Source organism: Amblyomma mixtum, chromosome 7 (assembly GCF_055824585.1).
Source record: "Amblyomma mixtum isolate Tamu chromosome 7, ASM5582458v1, whole genome shotgun sequence".
Classification (NCBI taxonomy): Eukaryota; Metazoa; Arthropoda; class Arachnida; order Ixodida; family Ixodidae; genus Amblyomma; species Amblyomma mixtum.
The window spans coordinates 109,351,632-109,369,649 of record NC_143018.1 but is presented as its reverse complement, the minus strand read 5'-3'; the positions used below and the strand labels follow the sequence as shown (position 1 = coordinate 109,369,649).

General features: G+C 50.8%; 1 protein-coding gene across 2 annotated transcripts in view; it reads left to right on the top strand.

Moving 5' to 3' along the window:
• LOC149337173 (uncharacterized) overlaps positions 1–18,018 on the top strand; it is a 168,560-nt gene that overhangs the window by 1,739 nt on the left and 148,803 nt on the right. Inside the window, exons 2-3 of one of the 2 annotated variants that reach the window (XM_089553362.1) lie at positions 2,790–2,975; positions 7,702–9,704. In XM_089553362.1, the coding sequence (XP_089409488.1) occupies positions 2,858–2,975; positions 7,702–8,474 (891 nt within the window). In that variant the 5' untranslated portion in view covers positions 2,790–2,857 and the 3' untranslated portion in view covers positions 8,475–9,704. Of the gene's footprint in view, positions 1–2,789; positions 2,976–7,701; positions 9,705–18,018 lie in introns of those variants that run through there. The other variant, XM_089553363.1, reaches the window with a different exon arrangement.

Genomic DNA, 18,018 nt, shown 5'->3' with positions numbered 1-18,018 from the left:
CATTTCTAGTAGTGTATAGGTATATTTTGGGATGACGAACGATCAATGGCCAATTAAGGCCGGTTGAATTTTACTCGTTCTGCACCGCGGCGTGGAAATAAGGAAATAAATAAGTCAATGAATAAAGCTTAGTTTTTTTTTTCTCGGCGCGTACTATAACCCATAGCTCATCCGTGTCGCTGCTTTAAAGGGCCCGTGCCCACCCCAGCGCAGCAGACACTCTCTACCTCTCTTTGAGCGAGCCTCCTCTCCTTCCATTCCCTCCTCGAAATTCTTCTCTCCCGCTCCTCGTCGAGTAGGCTCGGCAAGGCAAAATCACCCCTTCCTTCTCCGGTGTAAGCCGGAGGCGTGGTGTCTGTGGAGTGCGTCACAGGGCGACGTCATGGCCCCGCCTTCAATAGAATTCTTTTCTTGGTTTTTGCATTTTCTCCGCACACTGAACGACCGAGAGGCGCGATCGGCTCGACCACCTAGACTTGTTAGCGAGCGCATCCTTTCATACATCTGTTTGTCATTCCCAGTTAACGAGCCACCTTTTCATTTTCTTTTAGGCCTCCCCACCGTTTCACGAGCGGAGGGGCGGAAGTCGGTTGTGTTCGAAACACACGGCGAAGCGCGGACCCGGCAACTGCCCGTTTGCTTTTCTCCGTGCGTGTTTGTGTCTTTTCTCCGCTCCAAAGCATATGTCATTCATTGGAGTCAAGGCGTACGCAAGATGCACGAAAGATAATAGGTGTGTGTGCGGAGCGGTCAAGTGGGCGAGCGAGGGAAAGGCTCTGCTACACTACTAATTAAAACCTTGTTTTGGGGGGCTCGCATAGAAGAAAAGAAACTGAGAAGGGAGCGCGCACGCAGAGCGTCTCGTGACGTGATCACGGCGGGGGGCGAACCAACTCCCTCAGTTTTACTATTGTTTTACTTTTTATGGCTAGGGTTCAAGGCTGTCGCCGCACGCTCCCTCCGCAGTTTTTTTTTTTGTTGTTCCTTCATGCGGGTTTGTAGGCATGAGCCAGAACAGAAGGCGCTGCGGAAAGCCTTGTGCAGACGACGCGACGCCAAGGCTACGCCCAACCTTCTCCCGTCAGTCAGAACGATGCACCAATGGAGTGCCTTTAGCGAAAGTAGCCCCCCTTGACGTCAGCGGGGTGCAGAGTAGTGGGCCGGGCCCGTTTTTGAAGGAAGGAAAGAACGAACGGGCTTTGATTTGAATTTTCGCAGCTTTTCGGGGCGCGCATGGCTCTAGTATTTTGCAGAGGTTATCTTCGATGCCTCATCTATGCAGTGGGCTTGTTTTTCAAAAATGTCCGGACCCTGGGAGTGGCCCTTTAATGCCGCAGTTGTGCACTTCACTCTGCAATAGCGAATGAAAAGTAGGACACCAGCCGTTTCTGTACGGACCCAAGCCCGACTCGGGCCCGCAGCTTTAAGCCCGAGCCCGGCCCGGGCCCGCAACTTCAGGCCCGGGCCCGGCCCAGGCCCGGCAATATAAATCACGTCCCGGCCCGGCCCGGCCCGGCCCGCGGGCCGGGCCGGGCCCGGGCTTTCGGGCTGGCCCGAGCCCGTGCAGTGCACTAGTAGCAACTCCCAAATGTCGATGTCGTGTGCAGTCCACGAACTCTTGCACAAATTAAATTTTTGGGTGAGCGATCCCAGTTGTGTTCGGTTTTTTTTTTAACTGGGGCATGACAGGAGAGTGCTAATTTGGCTTTTCCAGGTGTTTTTTCTTGAGACTGTAGTCATAAACGGGCAGCTGAACATATTTATCCCTCCCCCCCCCCCAAAAAAAAAAAAAAAAAAAAACATGCAGGCACAGATCCCTTTCATTTTCTGTGGCTTCTATCAGGGCTTCAAGATTTTTCCACTTGACTAAGCCATTGGTAGTGCTTTGGAAACGTTATGTTGACTTAAAGGGCAACTAACTAGGGTCTGGACATTTTTAAAAACAAGCCCACTGCATAGGTGAGGCATCGAAGATAACCTCTGCAAAATACTAGAGCCATGCGCACCCCGAAAAGCTGTAAAAATTCAAATCAAAGCCCGCTCATTCTTTCCTTCCACAAGCAAACGTCCTCGTCCTCTACTCTGGCTCATTTGACGTCATACGGAAAGCTTTCGCTAAAGGCGTACCATTGGTGCGTCGTTCTGACTGACGGGCGTAGCCGGGGCATCGCATCGTCTGCTCGTCAGCACCTTCCGTTTTGGCACATGCCTATAAGCCCGTATGAAAGGGAAAAAAAACACTGATGAGGGAGTGTCCGGGGACAGCTTTGAACCCTAGTCATAAAAATTGGGAGTCGTTTAGCTCTGGTTAAACCTGGAGATTTGGTCTCTTCAGGTGTGTGCTTTTGTTCGTCATCGTTGTCTCTTGGTTGCTTTTCACTGCTGAAGTATTTTCAAGAATGCACCTACTAGCTTTGCTCTGCGCACTATTGTTTATATTTGTGGTTTGCTGGGAAACATTGCTCTAATGTCCTCCTTTTTTTTTTAAATGAGTGGTTTATTCCAGTCGCTTTGGGGGGTTTCCCAGTACTTCCAGACTGTCCACATTTCCTGGCAAAGTCCTCATTTATCTCTACACTCTTAGACAAGCTCATATTGTGGACAGTTCGTCAAGCTGAGCCCATTTCCAGTGTCCCACTATGGACACCTTTGAGGAGTAGTTGGATTACGCACTTAATGAGAAAGTAGTTATGTATGCATTAAAAAAAATCTCGTCTTTGTCTTTTATTGAAAGGAAAGAGTCACTGCAGCTAACACTTTTCTGTTCAATTTTATTTTCTGTGCTTCAGGAGCATCGGAGCAAATACATCTCGGTAGTGGCCAAGCATAGTAGCAGACCAAGGCTCCCGGTCGGAGCATGCGGATCGAGGCTGGCGTCCAGTCCGACTTGGTGAGGACGTCCCAGAGCACGCAGACCTTCTCCTCTCAGACACGGAGCGTAGGCACAAACACAAAGCCACTTCCAGGGGAGGAGGGTATGTGTTGCCGTACTCTTCACTTATAGCGTGAAGCGTTGCTTTGGCCACAAGGCTGAACCCAGTGACGGGAGAGACCCGCCACTGGTGTCTTTGCTTCTTCTACAATCTAGATGTTGTGTGCCTGTAGCACAAAGCATGGCATGCGTTTCATATTCATGGTATTTTTCTGGTGCTTAATTCCACTGCTGTTGCCTGAGTCAGACATGAAGGAACAGCCTTAGTGATCAATCATTTTGCTTGGTTCTAGAAATTGCAGAAACCTTGTTTCAATCTGAACCTTCTTTTCTTAGCGGAAACCAACTAGTTGAGCTCATCACTTTTAGCGCCGTGGCCTTCCCAACTGTCAGAAAAAAAACTGATTTGGTTTGGTTTATGGGGTTTAACATCCCAAAGCGACTAAGGCTATGAGAGACGCCGTAGTGGAGGGCTCCGGAAATTTCAACCACCTGGGGTTCTTTAACCCCAGGTAGTCGAAATTTCCTGCTCTCTGTGCAGTTTCTTGGATGTTTGCTTTGAAAAAGGGACCAGAGTAGCCTACTTGAATCCTGTCACAGTGATAGTGCTACCCTGATAAAAGATGTGAACGTACAGTAGAATCTCAGTGATATGAATCTCGGGGTCGCAGAAAAATTCATATAATCTGAAATGAAATCCTTCTGCAGAAGTAGGGGAAATGCATTCACGCAAATCTGTTCATGTCTGACACTGTTTATTTACGGCCATAGCTCACTACTCGGTGTACGTACAGCATGACTGGCGATCGCGATGTCGACGACTTGCAGGCTGTCCGCCACCGCTGACTGATCCCTGTGCGTACAGCGTGACTAGCGATTGCAGAATTGGCTATGCGCAGGCCACGCTTAGTGCTCGAAGATGTGGTTGCTGCTCATGCATTCGTATGATCCATAGTGACGCAGGAGAGCTTTCAGAAAATCCAAAATTTTGCACATTGTACTCAAAGCACTCCAGCAAGGGAATTAAATGAATTGATGTCGTCCTGAAATTTGTATCAACCATGTTCGTATCATTGAGATTCTACTGAGTGTAAATGCACTAAAGCCTTGCCAACTTTGAAGCCCCGAAACCTGGTAGAAGTTTCAAGAGCAGCAACCCGCTGAAGACAAAGCGTGGATGCGAACGCGAACTGGAAGCGCTGGAAACACCGAAGTCAACGCAATCTTCCACGCCGCCTCGATGAAGCTGCACAAGTGGTCATCGAATAACGAGAGGCTGCACCAGCTATTTGGGCAAGAAAGGAAACCAAGCCCCTGTGATTTATGTCTGGTGTACTCAAGGTACTGGGGCTGACATGGGACCCCATTTTAGATCGCCTGGCCTTTGCGCAGTGCGTTGCAGACAACACTGCTAATCCAGACACCAAACGATCTATGCTACAAACTACGGCACGGATTTATGACCCGTTGGGATAGCTGTCACCCTTTATCGTGCTGGCTAAGTTCTTGTTTCAGAATCTGTGGCGACAAAACGTAGAGTGGGATGATCCACTACAAAGTGATATAGCCGAAAAGTGGATCATGTGGGACGGTGAATTAAAACATTTCCCTGAGATGCAGGTGCCGCGGTACTACGAAGCGGATGTTGGCAGGCAAGCAGCAAAGACGGATCTACACATCTTTGCAGACGCCAGTCCCGCGGCTTATGGGGCGGTCGCATATCTTATTATTGCCTCGGAAGACGGCCTAACTTCAACTGTAGTGGTGAGCAAATCGAGGGTGGCTCCTCTGAAAGAATTCACTCTAGTGAGGCTGGAACTCATGGCATGTTTGCTCGCCGCTCGACTATGCAGATACATACTGAGCACTCTCGGGCAGCACCCGGATCGCGTAATTTTATGGACCGACTCAGCGATCATGCTTAACTGGATACGAGGAGACGCAGGACGCTGGCAGCAGTTTGTGTGAAACCGTGTTTGCGAGATCCAGCGCGTCACTGGCGGCTATGAATGGAGGCACTGCCCGGGAAAAGAGAATCCCGTGGACCTCCTGACGCGCGGTGTTGTTGTTTCTCGCCTTGCGGCCAGTGACGTGTAGTGGACAGGGCCCCAGTGGCTCCGCAAACCTGATGGCGAGTGGCCACAGGGACTGGTGCTGAACACGTTCACCGATGCGGAACTGGAGCAAAAACAGCCAACGAAGGCGCTGCCAGCCATGTCATCTCGCTTGCCTTCCCCTGCATTAATGGACATTCAGCGCTACAGCTCCTTCACAAGACTGACCAGAGTCACAGCTTGGGTGCTTCGATTCGTCTCAAGGGTGAGACGACACAACAACGAAGTCGGAGCTTTTACCGTCGAAGAACTGGATCAGGTTGACATATTTTGGATCCGCAACGAGCAGAGGAAGGGCTTTCACTGGAAGAGACAACAGTGCAAGAGCTTTTGAGGTCGGAATGCCAGGGGGAACAAGACTTCAGCGGCCGATTTAACTAATATACCCTCTGGAACTCCCCGGTTAGCAAATGACTTCGTCATTTCGGGGGGGGGAGTGTGTCGGAGACGGAAAGAGAGACAAGATGCGGCGCAATTCGACACGCGATTTCCTCGGCCAGGGACCCTGGTGCATATGTGTGCACGCGTATGTGAGTGCGTGCTCGCGAGCCGACCAAGCGGCGAGCGCCCGAAAGGGGATCCTGCCGCCGTCCCCCCGCGACCATCCCTGAACCGGGCGGCGGACTGTAAGGTCGGGCAGTGCGATTGCCGGTCGTCGTTTTCCGGGAACTCTGACTGTCCAAGGTCGGAGAGGCGGGAGCGGCGGCAGAAAAGGGAGAAAGGTGGACTTGGCCCGGCATCGAAAGAGAGTGGTTTTGTGAGACGCTCAACGGAAAGGCCGTGCTTCCAATCGTTCTGTAAAGTTTTCTTGTTTTACCGTTCGGCCAATTCAACCAGTTGTTAAGTTTTTCCGGAGTTCCTTCTTTGTGAATGAAACTAACGAACGCTTACGTTGAGCACGTACTCTCTCACGTACAACCTTGTTACAAAACTTGTTACGTTACAAATTGTTATGTTTCACGTGCTCACACGATTTCTGACGTAATTTCTATTTCATACGCGCAGCTCGCTGCATTGCACTCGCATACAAATTGAGATGCGAAGATCTAATTTCGCAGTGGACACGAGCAGCGGTTTGAATCGTTGGCTCAGTCTGAAAACAAGTGAAAGTAAAATGTCTCTTATTGGCACTTTGATGAGCTGGGAAAAAGGTATAAATTAACTGAAGGTAGAACTACTGCAAGAAAATGCACAGTGGTACTGAACTTGCAATTGTGTGAAATCACGCAGGCAACGTTTTCTAGCTCGAATAATGCATGACTCTTTTCCCTAAAGAATCCACATTTCTTTCAAAATTAAGGTCTAGTCCTTTATGGAGTCGCATTTGCCTGTCACATGTAATATTTTCATTTTTAAAAAACTGGTCACAGCGCCTTCATGACTGCCCATGTGATTAATATGAATATAAAATTCCGTTACTAAACATAAGAGCTGCCACAAACCAAAATTTTAATCTACCTCCATGTCGGAACCTGTACGGAAAAAGGCTCGTAGAATTTTACTTCGAATTCTTTACTACTAAACATAAAACAAGCCCCTAATTTTACTCCTGCTTTAAAGAGGTTCGGTTTTCAGAAATATTGTGAATGATAAGTGACTTTGTATTCATTTCTTGTATAAACTATGCATGTGATGAGTTATTGCGTTATGGATTCTATTGTTTCATTTTTTCACGTGCTGCATTTATTTTGTACCCTGTGTTGATTACGGCCCCGTTACTAGTAAATATCGATGGGGCCATCAATGTTTGTTTGTATTTCGCAAGATATGCAGTAAATAATGATTGAATAAAGGAGTTAATGCTAAGAAATTAAGGCTGTACTCCTGTGTAAACTAGGCTCAAAGATCATATATTCTGACAGTATTGTAATATATACTGATTTTAATATATACCATTTAATATACGCTGACAGTATTGTAATATAAGCTGATAGCCAAGAATATTTATACCCCTTTGACCACCGTGGCGGCTCAGTGGTTATGGTGCTCAGCTGCTGACCTGAAAGATGTGAGTTCAATCCCGACCTCGGCAGTCGCATCACGATGAAGGCAAAATGCTAGAGGCCTGTGTGCTGTGCAGTGTCAGTGCATGTAAAAGGACCTCAGGTGGTCGAAATTTTCTAGAGCCCTCTGCTATGGCATACCTCATAGCTTGAGTCACTCTGAGACATTTAAAAAAAGATGGCCCTTTGTGTATATTTGTGGGAGTGAGGGGGGTGACGTTGGCTTTACTTTTACTACAAATAAATCAGGTTGGATGGTATTCAATCTACTACTGATAATGCGCTCACAATACAAGGCCAAATACCTAAGGTAGCATAATGTGTGGAGGGGCTTTTTTCCTTTCCACGTCATTGGTTAGTTGGCCCCTCTTTCAAGGCTGCAAAAAGGACGGCCCTCAGGGATTGCTTACAAGTATAGAAAATCTGTCAGAAAGTGCACAAACTGATCCAGAAAGGTGTTTTTTTTATTGGAAACATCTTACAGAGCATGGTAGTTTGCACATCATTGCTTCGTGCAGTGATTTGAGCCAATCGCTTATGCTGACTGGCAAAATTGAGTGACACTGAATATATGATACAAGTGCCATCAAACAATGTCTGCTTGAATGAATCAAGAAGCGTTTCTTGTTTTCAATTCTGGTTTATATTGCAGTCGGAGATGCGGAATGCTGCCCTGACGACCGTTCAGCGAGTTCTCTGTCGAGCTCGGCGAAGGATGCTGCCAAGCATGACAAAGCACCGGCAGCGCAGAAAAGGCTGCGTTCCTTGTCTGATGACCGTTCAGCGAGTTCTCTGTCAAGCTCGGAGAAGGATGCTGCCAAGCATGACAAAGCACGGGCGGCGCAGAAAGAGCTCTGTTCCTTGTCTGCAGAGGAGGATGCCCCCAAGCCCAAGCGGCGGCGCAACTGTGAATCGAGGCGGCGATTGTTCGGCTGTAACTTCTGTCCGTACACCTCGAATAAGTCGGACAAAGTGTGGAGACACCTTAGAACTCACACTGGGGAGAAGCCCTTCAAGTGCAGCGAGTGCCCTGCGGCGTTCGCGTCACTGGCGAATTGTCGGGCTCATTTTCGCGTCCACACTGGGGAGAAGCTGTACAAGTGCACCTTTTGTCCCTATCAGTGTGCCCATAAGTACTCACTAACTACACACATCAGAAGGCACATGGAGGGGAGGTTCCACAAGTGCGACTCGTGCTCGTTTGTGGCCCTTAACAGCACATCACTAGTTCGTCACATGCGAAGCCATGAGCCTATTGCATGCCCTTTGTGTTCTCGTGTCTGTGCAGGCAACTCCGAGCTCGTAGACCACATGGCCGCTGATCACCCGAGGAGCCCCAGGAGCCTTGACTCCTGTGGCAGTACCTCGCTATCTCCAGAGTCCACTCAAGTAGGAGACATGCGAGCAGCAGATAGGTCAATTTAGTCACGTTGCGCGTTACTGTACTTCATTTCATACATGGCAGACAATGCTGCCAACACTAGCGTGCCTGCAGGCTAAGTCCGCGCCCAGAAAACAGTTCGTTCTTCAACCAAACTGAACTCGAGCATACTTTGTTGCAACAGACCTTAAAGGTGCACTGAAGAGGAATCTGAACACGTCTTTTTGCCGCGGGAACTCGATCCACACGTTCGGAGCATTCTTAGAAACTGCGACTTATTGCACTGTGTGGCTAATTTCTCTAATTAAATCGAATTAACGCCCGGCTGCCGCTTTTTTTTTTTAATTCTGCCTCGTAAGGTGGGTGGAGTTGACCAACGCGGGGAGTGCCTTTCAGCCAGCTCCGTGGAGGCTTTGCTTTCGCTTCATTTTGTTTTTTAGGTTGCCGTGAATAAATAGTTTCATTCGCAGATAATATAACCGCAAAATAAGCCCGCAGAAATAAAAATACGGGCGGACTATTTGCTTCTACGGACTACTATGTATTACTCCGACGATGGCAGAGCGGCAAGCCGCCGCGGGACTGGGTGAAAGGCACTCCACGCGTTGGTCGACTCCGCCCACCGTACGAGGGAGAATTTAAAAAAAAGGCGGAGCCGGACGGTAATTTGATTTAATTAGGAAAATCAGCCTCACAGGGCTCTGTAATCGAAGTCTCTAAGAATGCTGGGAACGTGTAGATTGAGTTCCCGCGGCAAAAAGACGAGTTCAGATTCCTCTTCAGTGCACCTTTAAGTGCTGTGAATGGCACTCTCCGACTTCGTTTTACCTCATGCCACATTTTCTTCCTTCAACTCTTCGAAACTGCGAGAAGTGAAAACGAGTTTAGCGGTCTGATATGTGTCTGACAGGATAAATCACGCTTCCTCCATCCACACCCCACCAAGGCTTCGAGGAGGACGAATTATAAGGGGTGGAGAAATATGGTTTCAGGGACTCGCCACTTTTGCAGCCTCTGCAGTGTTGCTTGCTATGTATAAAACGAAGTGTAAGCACTCATCGTTTATGACAAGCACAGGCATGTAGGCAGCGACGAAGGCGACAGTGCATTGTTCCATTCAAGCAGGTCTAGGTCGTTGTCATTTATTCATGCCTTACCAATGTGTATCTATGCTTGGCACTTTTCGGTTTTGCGTACTACCTCCATGGGCACTTGGATGTCTGCCTTTATAGCCTATGCTTTCATTACCAAGAATAAACACTTTGCAATCTGTACCCTTGGCATTGTATTTGTTTCTTTTCTTATTTTCCTCATCCTTTTTGCCAGCCTTACCTTTCCTCTTTACTCCAACCTGTCATTGACCCATTCCCTCCTGAGCTTCTTCACACATCTTCCTCCACATCGTCTTGCCACCTCTTCCCACATGCTTCAAGCTTTACCACTTTTGAATGCATTTGATCTCCTTTCTAATTGCATGATCAAGCCATTTCAGCCTTCCTTGCTTGGTTTTTCTTTCATCTGTGTCTTTGATGGCCCCTCATATCAAATTGTTTAAGACTGTCCTTTCTTGTCACTCCGCACGTCAGCATTTATGTCTGCACCTTTCGTTTTTGGCACGCTGGCCTGCTCTTCAGTTCCATGCAGCATTGCTGGCGTCAACACTGTTACATAGATTTGGCGTTTTAGCTTCGAAGGGATCTTCTTTTCACAAAGATCTGGAAAAGCCCTCCATTTGTCGCATTTTGCTTTGATTCTATGGATCATTACGGTTTCTGTGTTGCTCTCTTCATGATATGTTGTTCCAAAGCACTTAATGAAGCGTTGTTCGCCGCATTTTATCTTCGTTTTTTTTTACCTCTTCCACTCTGCTCTCCTTCTGTCTTTATATCCCAAATTCCCCTCCCTACGCAGAGTAGCTTGCCAGCGATTTTTAAACGCCGGCTAAATTCTCTGCTCTTCATTAAAGAGTCTCTCTCTCTCTCTTTCTCATTGTAGTGTCGCATAGGCTTAGTTCTCCGCACATAAGATCTCCCATATAGCGATGCTAATATGCCTTGTCTGTTGATTCTCAAGCCTTACTGTGTTGATGCTTGCCTCCAAGCGCCCAGGTTGACTTCGGTACATTTGATTCGGAAGGAATTCTCGGTCTGCCCAGTGTACTGCATTTGTCACTCGCCATGCTTGAGAATGTACACTACAATACTACTGTCGCAATTCGTTTTCACAAATAGAATGTTTGAAATTAGAGCGCGTGCCTTGAGCCAGCGTTGCTGTTTGCCTGCACATGCATAATCGGTGATTCCCTCTACCAATACTCTTCCCACTTCAAGTTATTGATGCATTCGCTCTTTCCCTACCATAAGCTTGCCGTCCCGGTTAGCTCAGTTTGTAGAGCGACTGCTTCGGTGAAGCGGTGGTCCTGGGTTCGAACCCCACACCAGGACGAATTTTTCTATAACTACGAAGTTTCTGTGAAAGCCATATAGCTTTCCTTTGTAGCCGTATGACTTTGCTCGGGTGGATGTCAATGAGTAATTACTCTTATTACAGATCTACTCCACCTTGGGAGATTCCCCTAAACATTTGACCTACTAAGTATGTCTACAACCTCTTCACTCCAAGTGATCCAAATGTCCCCGACTTCATCCCTTACAGTGGCGCCACGTATGCCGACGTCCCCACGCTGCTGGAGCACATCCCTGTGAGTGTAAATACACTGACCCTACATTTTTAGACTGTTGACATCGCTAGAAATGGGTCGTCTTCGTTCCTGAAGGACTGACACAGCTCATCGAAGAGATTCACCAGAACCGACCAGAAATCAAGATCGGCATCAATCTTCCTCTTCCCCATGCTCCAAATCTCCGGAGGAAGGGTAAAACCAACACTTCATGCGATGGTTCAACAACCAAGTGTTCAATATCAAGACCAGATTTCATATCTCTGCAAGGGCAAAGAAATAGGCCCCAGTGTGCAAGACATCGATTACGGATTTACATCGTTGCCTGTGTGACTCGCTGCAGACGGACTCCACACCAGTTCTGAGGGCGTCGGACTGCTGGCTCAACACTTCAAAGCAGAGCTGAGTTACATGCTCTATCACTGGCAGCTGACCCCGCTTATATCACGGAGCAGAGGCCCAAGGCTCTGCTCTTGGGACGAGGCCCCACCAACGTCACCCAATGTTCCTCCACTGGCAACGCTGGAGCGATATGGTGCAGTGGGTATGCGGCAAGGCGGGTGCACCTACGTGCAGTGGGTGTGGGGGGGGGGCACATACGTGAGCCTGGACAGAGCAGCTAACAACCTTTTTGAAAAGGTATGGCCCGCTGAGAGCAGATATTGTAGCGTGCAACGCCAAAAAGAACACCCGCGCAGAGACGAAAAACCTGCGGCGGACACCCAGTGGTTCGAGCGCGTGCGAGAGAGCCAACTAACTTCTTCCTCTTCTAGCGCATGCACTACTTCTGTCTTTTCTTCGAATGTATGTATCACTGCCCCCCTCTTCTGCAGCATCGACACGATGCGGCTAGGAGAGAAAAGTCAGCGAAAGGGTAGAACACAGCTGCAGTGGACCGCAGTTCAGTCAGGTAGCCGGTCGTGGTAAGGCTTCATGCGAACAACGTGTACGACTTCAGTTCGGTGCGACCGGCGCGATGAACAAGCTGTCGGGGCGGGAGCAACTGCATAAGTCACATCACTGATGCGGCGCACTACTTCGTAAGGGCCGAAGTATCGGCGCAGCAGCTTTTCAGAGAGCCCGCGGCGACAAACAGGTATCCAAATCCACACAAGGTCGCCAGGAGCATAACTGACGAAACGGCGTCCACAGTTGTACTTAGTGGCGTCAGCCTCCTGTTGACGGTGGATGCGCAGGCGGGCCAGTTGACGCGCTTCCTCAACACGCTGAACGAAGGTATCTACGTCGATGTCAGCGTCAGAGTCGCAGTAAGGGTCGACGGGCAACATAGCATCCAACGGAGTGGTCACCTGGCGACCGAAGACAAGCTGAAAGGGGGTCAGTCGGGTTGTTTCCTGCAGGGCGGTGTTGTACGCAAACGTTATGTACGGCAGAATGGCGTCCCAAGTTCGATGCTCGACGTCAACGTACATTGATAGCATGTCGGCTAGTGTGCGGTTGAGTCGCTCTACCAACCCGTTTGTCTGCGGGTGATACGCCGTAGCACGTCGGTGGCTCGTGTGCGTCAGAGTCATCACGGACTGGGTTAAGCGGGCCGTGAAAGCAGTTCCCCGGTCAGTAACAACAACGGCGGGTGCTCCATGACGCAAGACAATGTTGTGGACGAAGAACTGCGCCACTTCAGCAGCAGTGCCTTTGGCAAGAGACGTGGTCTCAGCATACCGTGTGAGGTAGTCAGTCGCAACGACTATCCAGCGCTTTCCAGACGAAGACTTCGGGAATGGGCCAAGGAGGTCCATGCCCACTTGATGGAAAAGGGGTCTTCGGTGGATCGACGGGGTGAAGAAATCCGGCCGGTTTCAATGGAGGAGTCTTCCGACGTTGGCATTCACGGCATGTTTTGACGTAGGCCCGCACCGATGGGAGTAACCTGGGCCAATAATACTTTTGTCTAATCCGCGCGAGTGTACGGCTGACTCCAAGGTGGCCGGCGGATGGTGCATCATGACAGGCACTCAAGATCTCAGACCGCAGCTGTGATGGTACGACAAGTAGGAACACTTCTTCGCTGTTGGCAAAGTTGCGCTTGTAGAGAACACCAGACCGTAAAGTGAAGGTGTGAAGCCCTCGAAGAAAAACACGCGGAATGGGAGCTTCACTGCCTTCGAGGTAATCGATGAGCGGCGCCAACTCCGTGTCCGCCCTCTGAAGCTGCGCCATTTGGGTGGTACTAACAGAGCCCAGGAAAGAAAAATCATCGGTGGTTTCTTCGGTATTGATTGGGATAGGCGCGCGCGACAGATAATCCGCATCCTGATGCTTGCGGCCAGACTTGTAAACTACTGTTAAGTCGTATTCTTGCAAGCGTAAGCTCCATCTAGCCAAGCGTCCTGAGGGGTCTTTGAGGCTCGCCAGCCAGCATAAGGAGTGGTGGTCGCTTACCACACGGAAGGGTCGTCCGTAGAGGTGCGGTCGGAACTTGCAGATGGCCCATATCACTGCAAGACATTCTTTCTCCGTCGTAGAATAATTGGTCTCGGAGCGCGTAAGTGTTCGACTAGCATAACTGATGACCCGTTCTGCACCGTCTTGCCACTGGATCAGTACTGCACCAAGGCCAACATTGCTGGCGTCAATGTGGATGTCCGTGGCAGCATGCTCGTCGAAATGGCCGAGTATCGGAGTGCTTTGCAGACGGCTGCGAAGCTCGACAAATGCAGCCTCTTCGTCGGTCCCCCACAGGAAGGGCGTGTCGTCACGGGTCAGTGCGTTCAGCGGTTCCGCGATTTTCGAGAAATCTTGAATAAAGCGCCTATAATAGGAGCACAGGCCTAAAAACCGGCGAACGGCCTTCTTGTCGGTTGGGCGTGGAAAACCTGAGACGGCAGCGGTCTTGTCAGGGTCCGGGCGAACACCTTGTGCGCTGACGTGACCAAGAAAGCGAAGTTCCTCAAAGCCAAAATGGCATTTCTCGGCTTTGATGGTGAGTTGCGCGGATTTGAGCGCTTGCAGCACAATGCGCAACCGCTCCAAGTGTTGGTCAAAGGTGGGCGAAAATATAATGACATCGTCCAGGTACACCAGGCAGGACTGCCATTTCAAGCCGGAGAGGACAGTGTCCATCATGCGTTGAAAAGTGGCCGGTGCTGAGCACAGACCAAATGGGAGCACTTTAAACTCATAGAGGCCGTCAGGCGTCACGAAAGCCGTCTTCTCCCGGTCTCTCTCGTCCACTTCGATTTGCCAGTACCCGCTTTTAAGATCCAATGACGAGAAGTATCTGGCGTTCCGCAATCGGTCGAGCGCGTCATCTATCCTGGGCAGCGGGTAAACGTCCTTTTTGGTCACGCTGTTAAGTTTCCTGTAGTCCACGCAGAAACGCAGAGTATTGTCCTTCTTTTTGACAAGAACCACAGGCGATGCCCACGGACTGGTGGACGGCTGAATGACATCGTCTGCAAGCATCTCGGCAACCTGATTCTGAATGGCTTCTCTCTCCACCGGGGAAACACGATATGGGCGTTGGCAGACGGGTCGCATAGTCTCGTCAGTGATGATACGATGCTTGGCGAGTGGAGTTCGGCCGACCTTCGAGCACGTAGCGAAACAGTCCGCAAATTCTGCCAAGAGGGCCGACAGAAGATCCCTCTGAACCGACGGCAAGGCAGGATTTATTCTGACTGACTGAAGAACGTGATGTGGGCCAGCATACTCCGGAGAGGGTCCTCCCACGGTGCACAAACCTGGAACCTCAGCAACGTCGTGGAGGAAGGCAATAGCCATGCCTTTGGCCAGGTGCTGATATTCGTTGGCAAAGTTAGTCAGGAGGACGTGGGTGCGGCCGTCACGTAGTTGGACGAGACCTCTTGCAACGGCAAGTCCCCGCTTAAGCAGCAGTGGACTATGGCTGTCCGCTAGGCCCTCGTAGTCGTGAAAGAGGTCGTTCCGCACGAGCACCAGAACACTGCACCGCGGCGGCACCGTGACGTTCTCGACAATGCGCAGAGCGTTGCTGCAGGGATCGTGGGAGTCAAAGCGCGCCACGGCCTGTTTGGTCGAGAACGTGACACGTGCCTCCTGAAAGTCAATCACAGCGCCGTTCGACTGCAGGAAGTCGATCCCCAGAATCAAGTCTCTGGAACACTCGGGGAGTACAACAAATTCACCAACGTACGTAAAACCACTAATCCCAACTCTAGCCGTGCACTTGCCCACAGGGGAAATTAGGTGGCCACCAGCGGTGCGAATGGGGGTCCCCGTCCACGGTGTCAGAACCTTCTTAAGTTCTCCAGCGAAGGCACGGCTCATAACAGAGTAATCAGCACCGGTATCGAGCAGCGCGGTAATGTCAGTGCCATCAATTGTCACACGCAAATCGGATGCAGCGTATCTGATACTGTCGCTGCCTCTCTCTGTCCGGGTATCGTCGGCTCGAGGGTTCCGCGATGGAGGATCTTGACACGTCCCGACGTCAGCGGCCTTGCCTCCAGAGGTCGCTGATGTTAGTTTTCCCGACGCGGACTCGGCGAGCGACGGCCAGCAGAGCTACTCTGGCGGCCAGGGCTGGAAGAGCGATAACGGAGAGGCGAAGGGGAACGGGACTCGCGCCTTCCAGAGTAGGCAGGGTTCTGGCGTGCCCAGAGATGCTGTGCAATCTCATGCGGTCGTTCGCCGTTCTGAGGGCAGGGTGCGTCGGGATGGAAACCGCGAAGACCCACTTGGCGGTACGGACAGGCGCGGTAGAGGTGACCAGGCTCCCCACAGGGGTAGCAGAGAGGCCTGCGGTCCGGTGTACGCCACAAATCCGACTTGCGAGGGCGTGGCCCAGCTGTAGCAGATGCGGTTGCAGAATACGTGGCGATGTTACTCACGGAGGTCGACGGGGTCACACCGTAGCCAGGCACGCTTGCGTGACATGTGCCGATGTTGCTCACGCCAGGCGTTGGGGTAATGGGACCGTAGCCTGTCGTGCGACGTACAACAGATGCGTACGTGGGTCGGTCATCGAACCGGGATGGCGCTTCGGGGACAGGAGGTGCCTGCGCAGCCTGTCGCACCTCGTCCCTGACAACTTCGGACAGCGCTGCCAGCGGCGCAGGTGTAACCTGAGGCAGACGGATCCGTTGCAGTTCCTCCCGGACAACGGAGCGAATTAGTTCACGCAAGGTGTCTGCACTGCCGCCGAGACACGACGAAAAGCCTTCGGGCACCATGCAGTTGATGTCCCGGTTGTACTGGCGGGCCCGTTGTTGCAGCGTCGTCTCCATCGTGGTCGCCTCGGTTAGAAATTCCGCCACCGTGCGGGGTGGGCTGCGCACGAGGCCCGCGAACAGCTCCTGCTTAACCCCACGCATGAGATGGCGCAGCTTCTTCTCCTCTGTCACGTTGGGGTCGGCGCGCTTGAAAAGACGGGCCATGTCTTCGGTGTACATGCGCACGCTTTCGTTCGTGCGCTGATTTCGGGAGTGCAGCGCAGCTTCAGCCTTCTCCCGGCAGTCAGCGTTGGGGAACGTAGCCAGGAGACTCCGGCAAAACGTCTCCCAGGTGGGAAGTGTAGCCTCGTGGTTTTCAAACCACGTCCGAGCAGACTCTTCCAGGGCAAAGTAGACGTTATTCAGCTTGCGCTCGTCGCACCAGCCATTGTAGCGTGCGACCCGCTCGAACGTCTCCAGCCAGTCCTCAGCGTCTTCGAACACGTCACCGTGAAAAGATGGCGGTGTTCGCGGTGGGTGGCAAAGGATCGGCGCCAGGGGCCTGGTGTCAGCGGCCATGGCAGTTGGACTCGACGGTAGAGGCTGGATCGGCGGCTGGGTCCTGGTGTCAGTGGCCATGTCGGTTGGACTCGGCGGTCGAGGCTGCGTCGTCCTTGTTGGCGGGGGAAGGGGCCCAAATTCAGGCGACTCTCCGCGGAGACGGCGGCTGGGTGGCTGGTGAACCGGTGTGAGGTCCGTAGTGACGCTGTACGGAGTTTGCAGGTCGGGAAGCGTACCCAGCACCTCCACCAAACTGTAGCGTGCAACGCCAAAAAGAACACCCGCGCAGAGACGAAAAACCTGCGGCGGACACCCAGTGGTTCGAGCGCGTGCGAGAGAGCCAACTAACTTCTTCCTCTTATAGCGCATGCACTACTTCTGTCTCTTCTTCGAATGTATGTATCAATATGGTTCCAGACGTGGCTGTCAATCAGAAAAACTATTGATAGATGCTTATGAATTGGTCTTCATTCTTCTCACTTAATGTCCTGCCTGTCGCAAGGTGTTGTTCCAAAAGGTTTTTGTCTCAACTGTACTATTTTCATGCCCATTTCAATGGAAAAGAAAAGAAATAGGATAAAATACTATTAAAGGCATCGATAAAGATCACAGACCCTGTCGTCAACCATAGCAAACACACAGTGGCTGAACTTAGCAGAGCTATTGAGGAAGTGCGGAGATGTCCTATTACCTGCCGAACTAAGTGAAGTCAAAAGACTTCGAGGCAAAAAGCTGGGATGAAGTACCCAAAGAGAAGAGCAAAAGGCTAGAAGGCAACAAAGTTCCATTTGCCTCAAACAGATACACGGAAACCAAATGGCCCTCATGAAGCGCTAATATTAGGTTGGTAGCTGCCGACCGTGAGACCGTTCTCTCTGCACCAGAGAGTGACACAAGTGCTCAGGTTTCTTAGGATGCTGTGGGCACACAAACGTGGTGAATTTCTCACAAGAGGTGCTCGCACCTGAATCTTTCAGGCTCCGGACGATTGCGCATGAAGCCTCCGCCTTAGGGAGCATTTCCAGGAGCACACCAGCAACAAACCACCGATTCAGATAACTTGTGGGCACCAAATGAACACTGCGACAGACACTTTGATATGTACGTATCTGCGGTGCAGGATATAATCAAGGCATACGGAAAACAACAGCCGGGCAACAACAATTTTTACAACAAAGAATGCAAGGTTGTGCA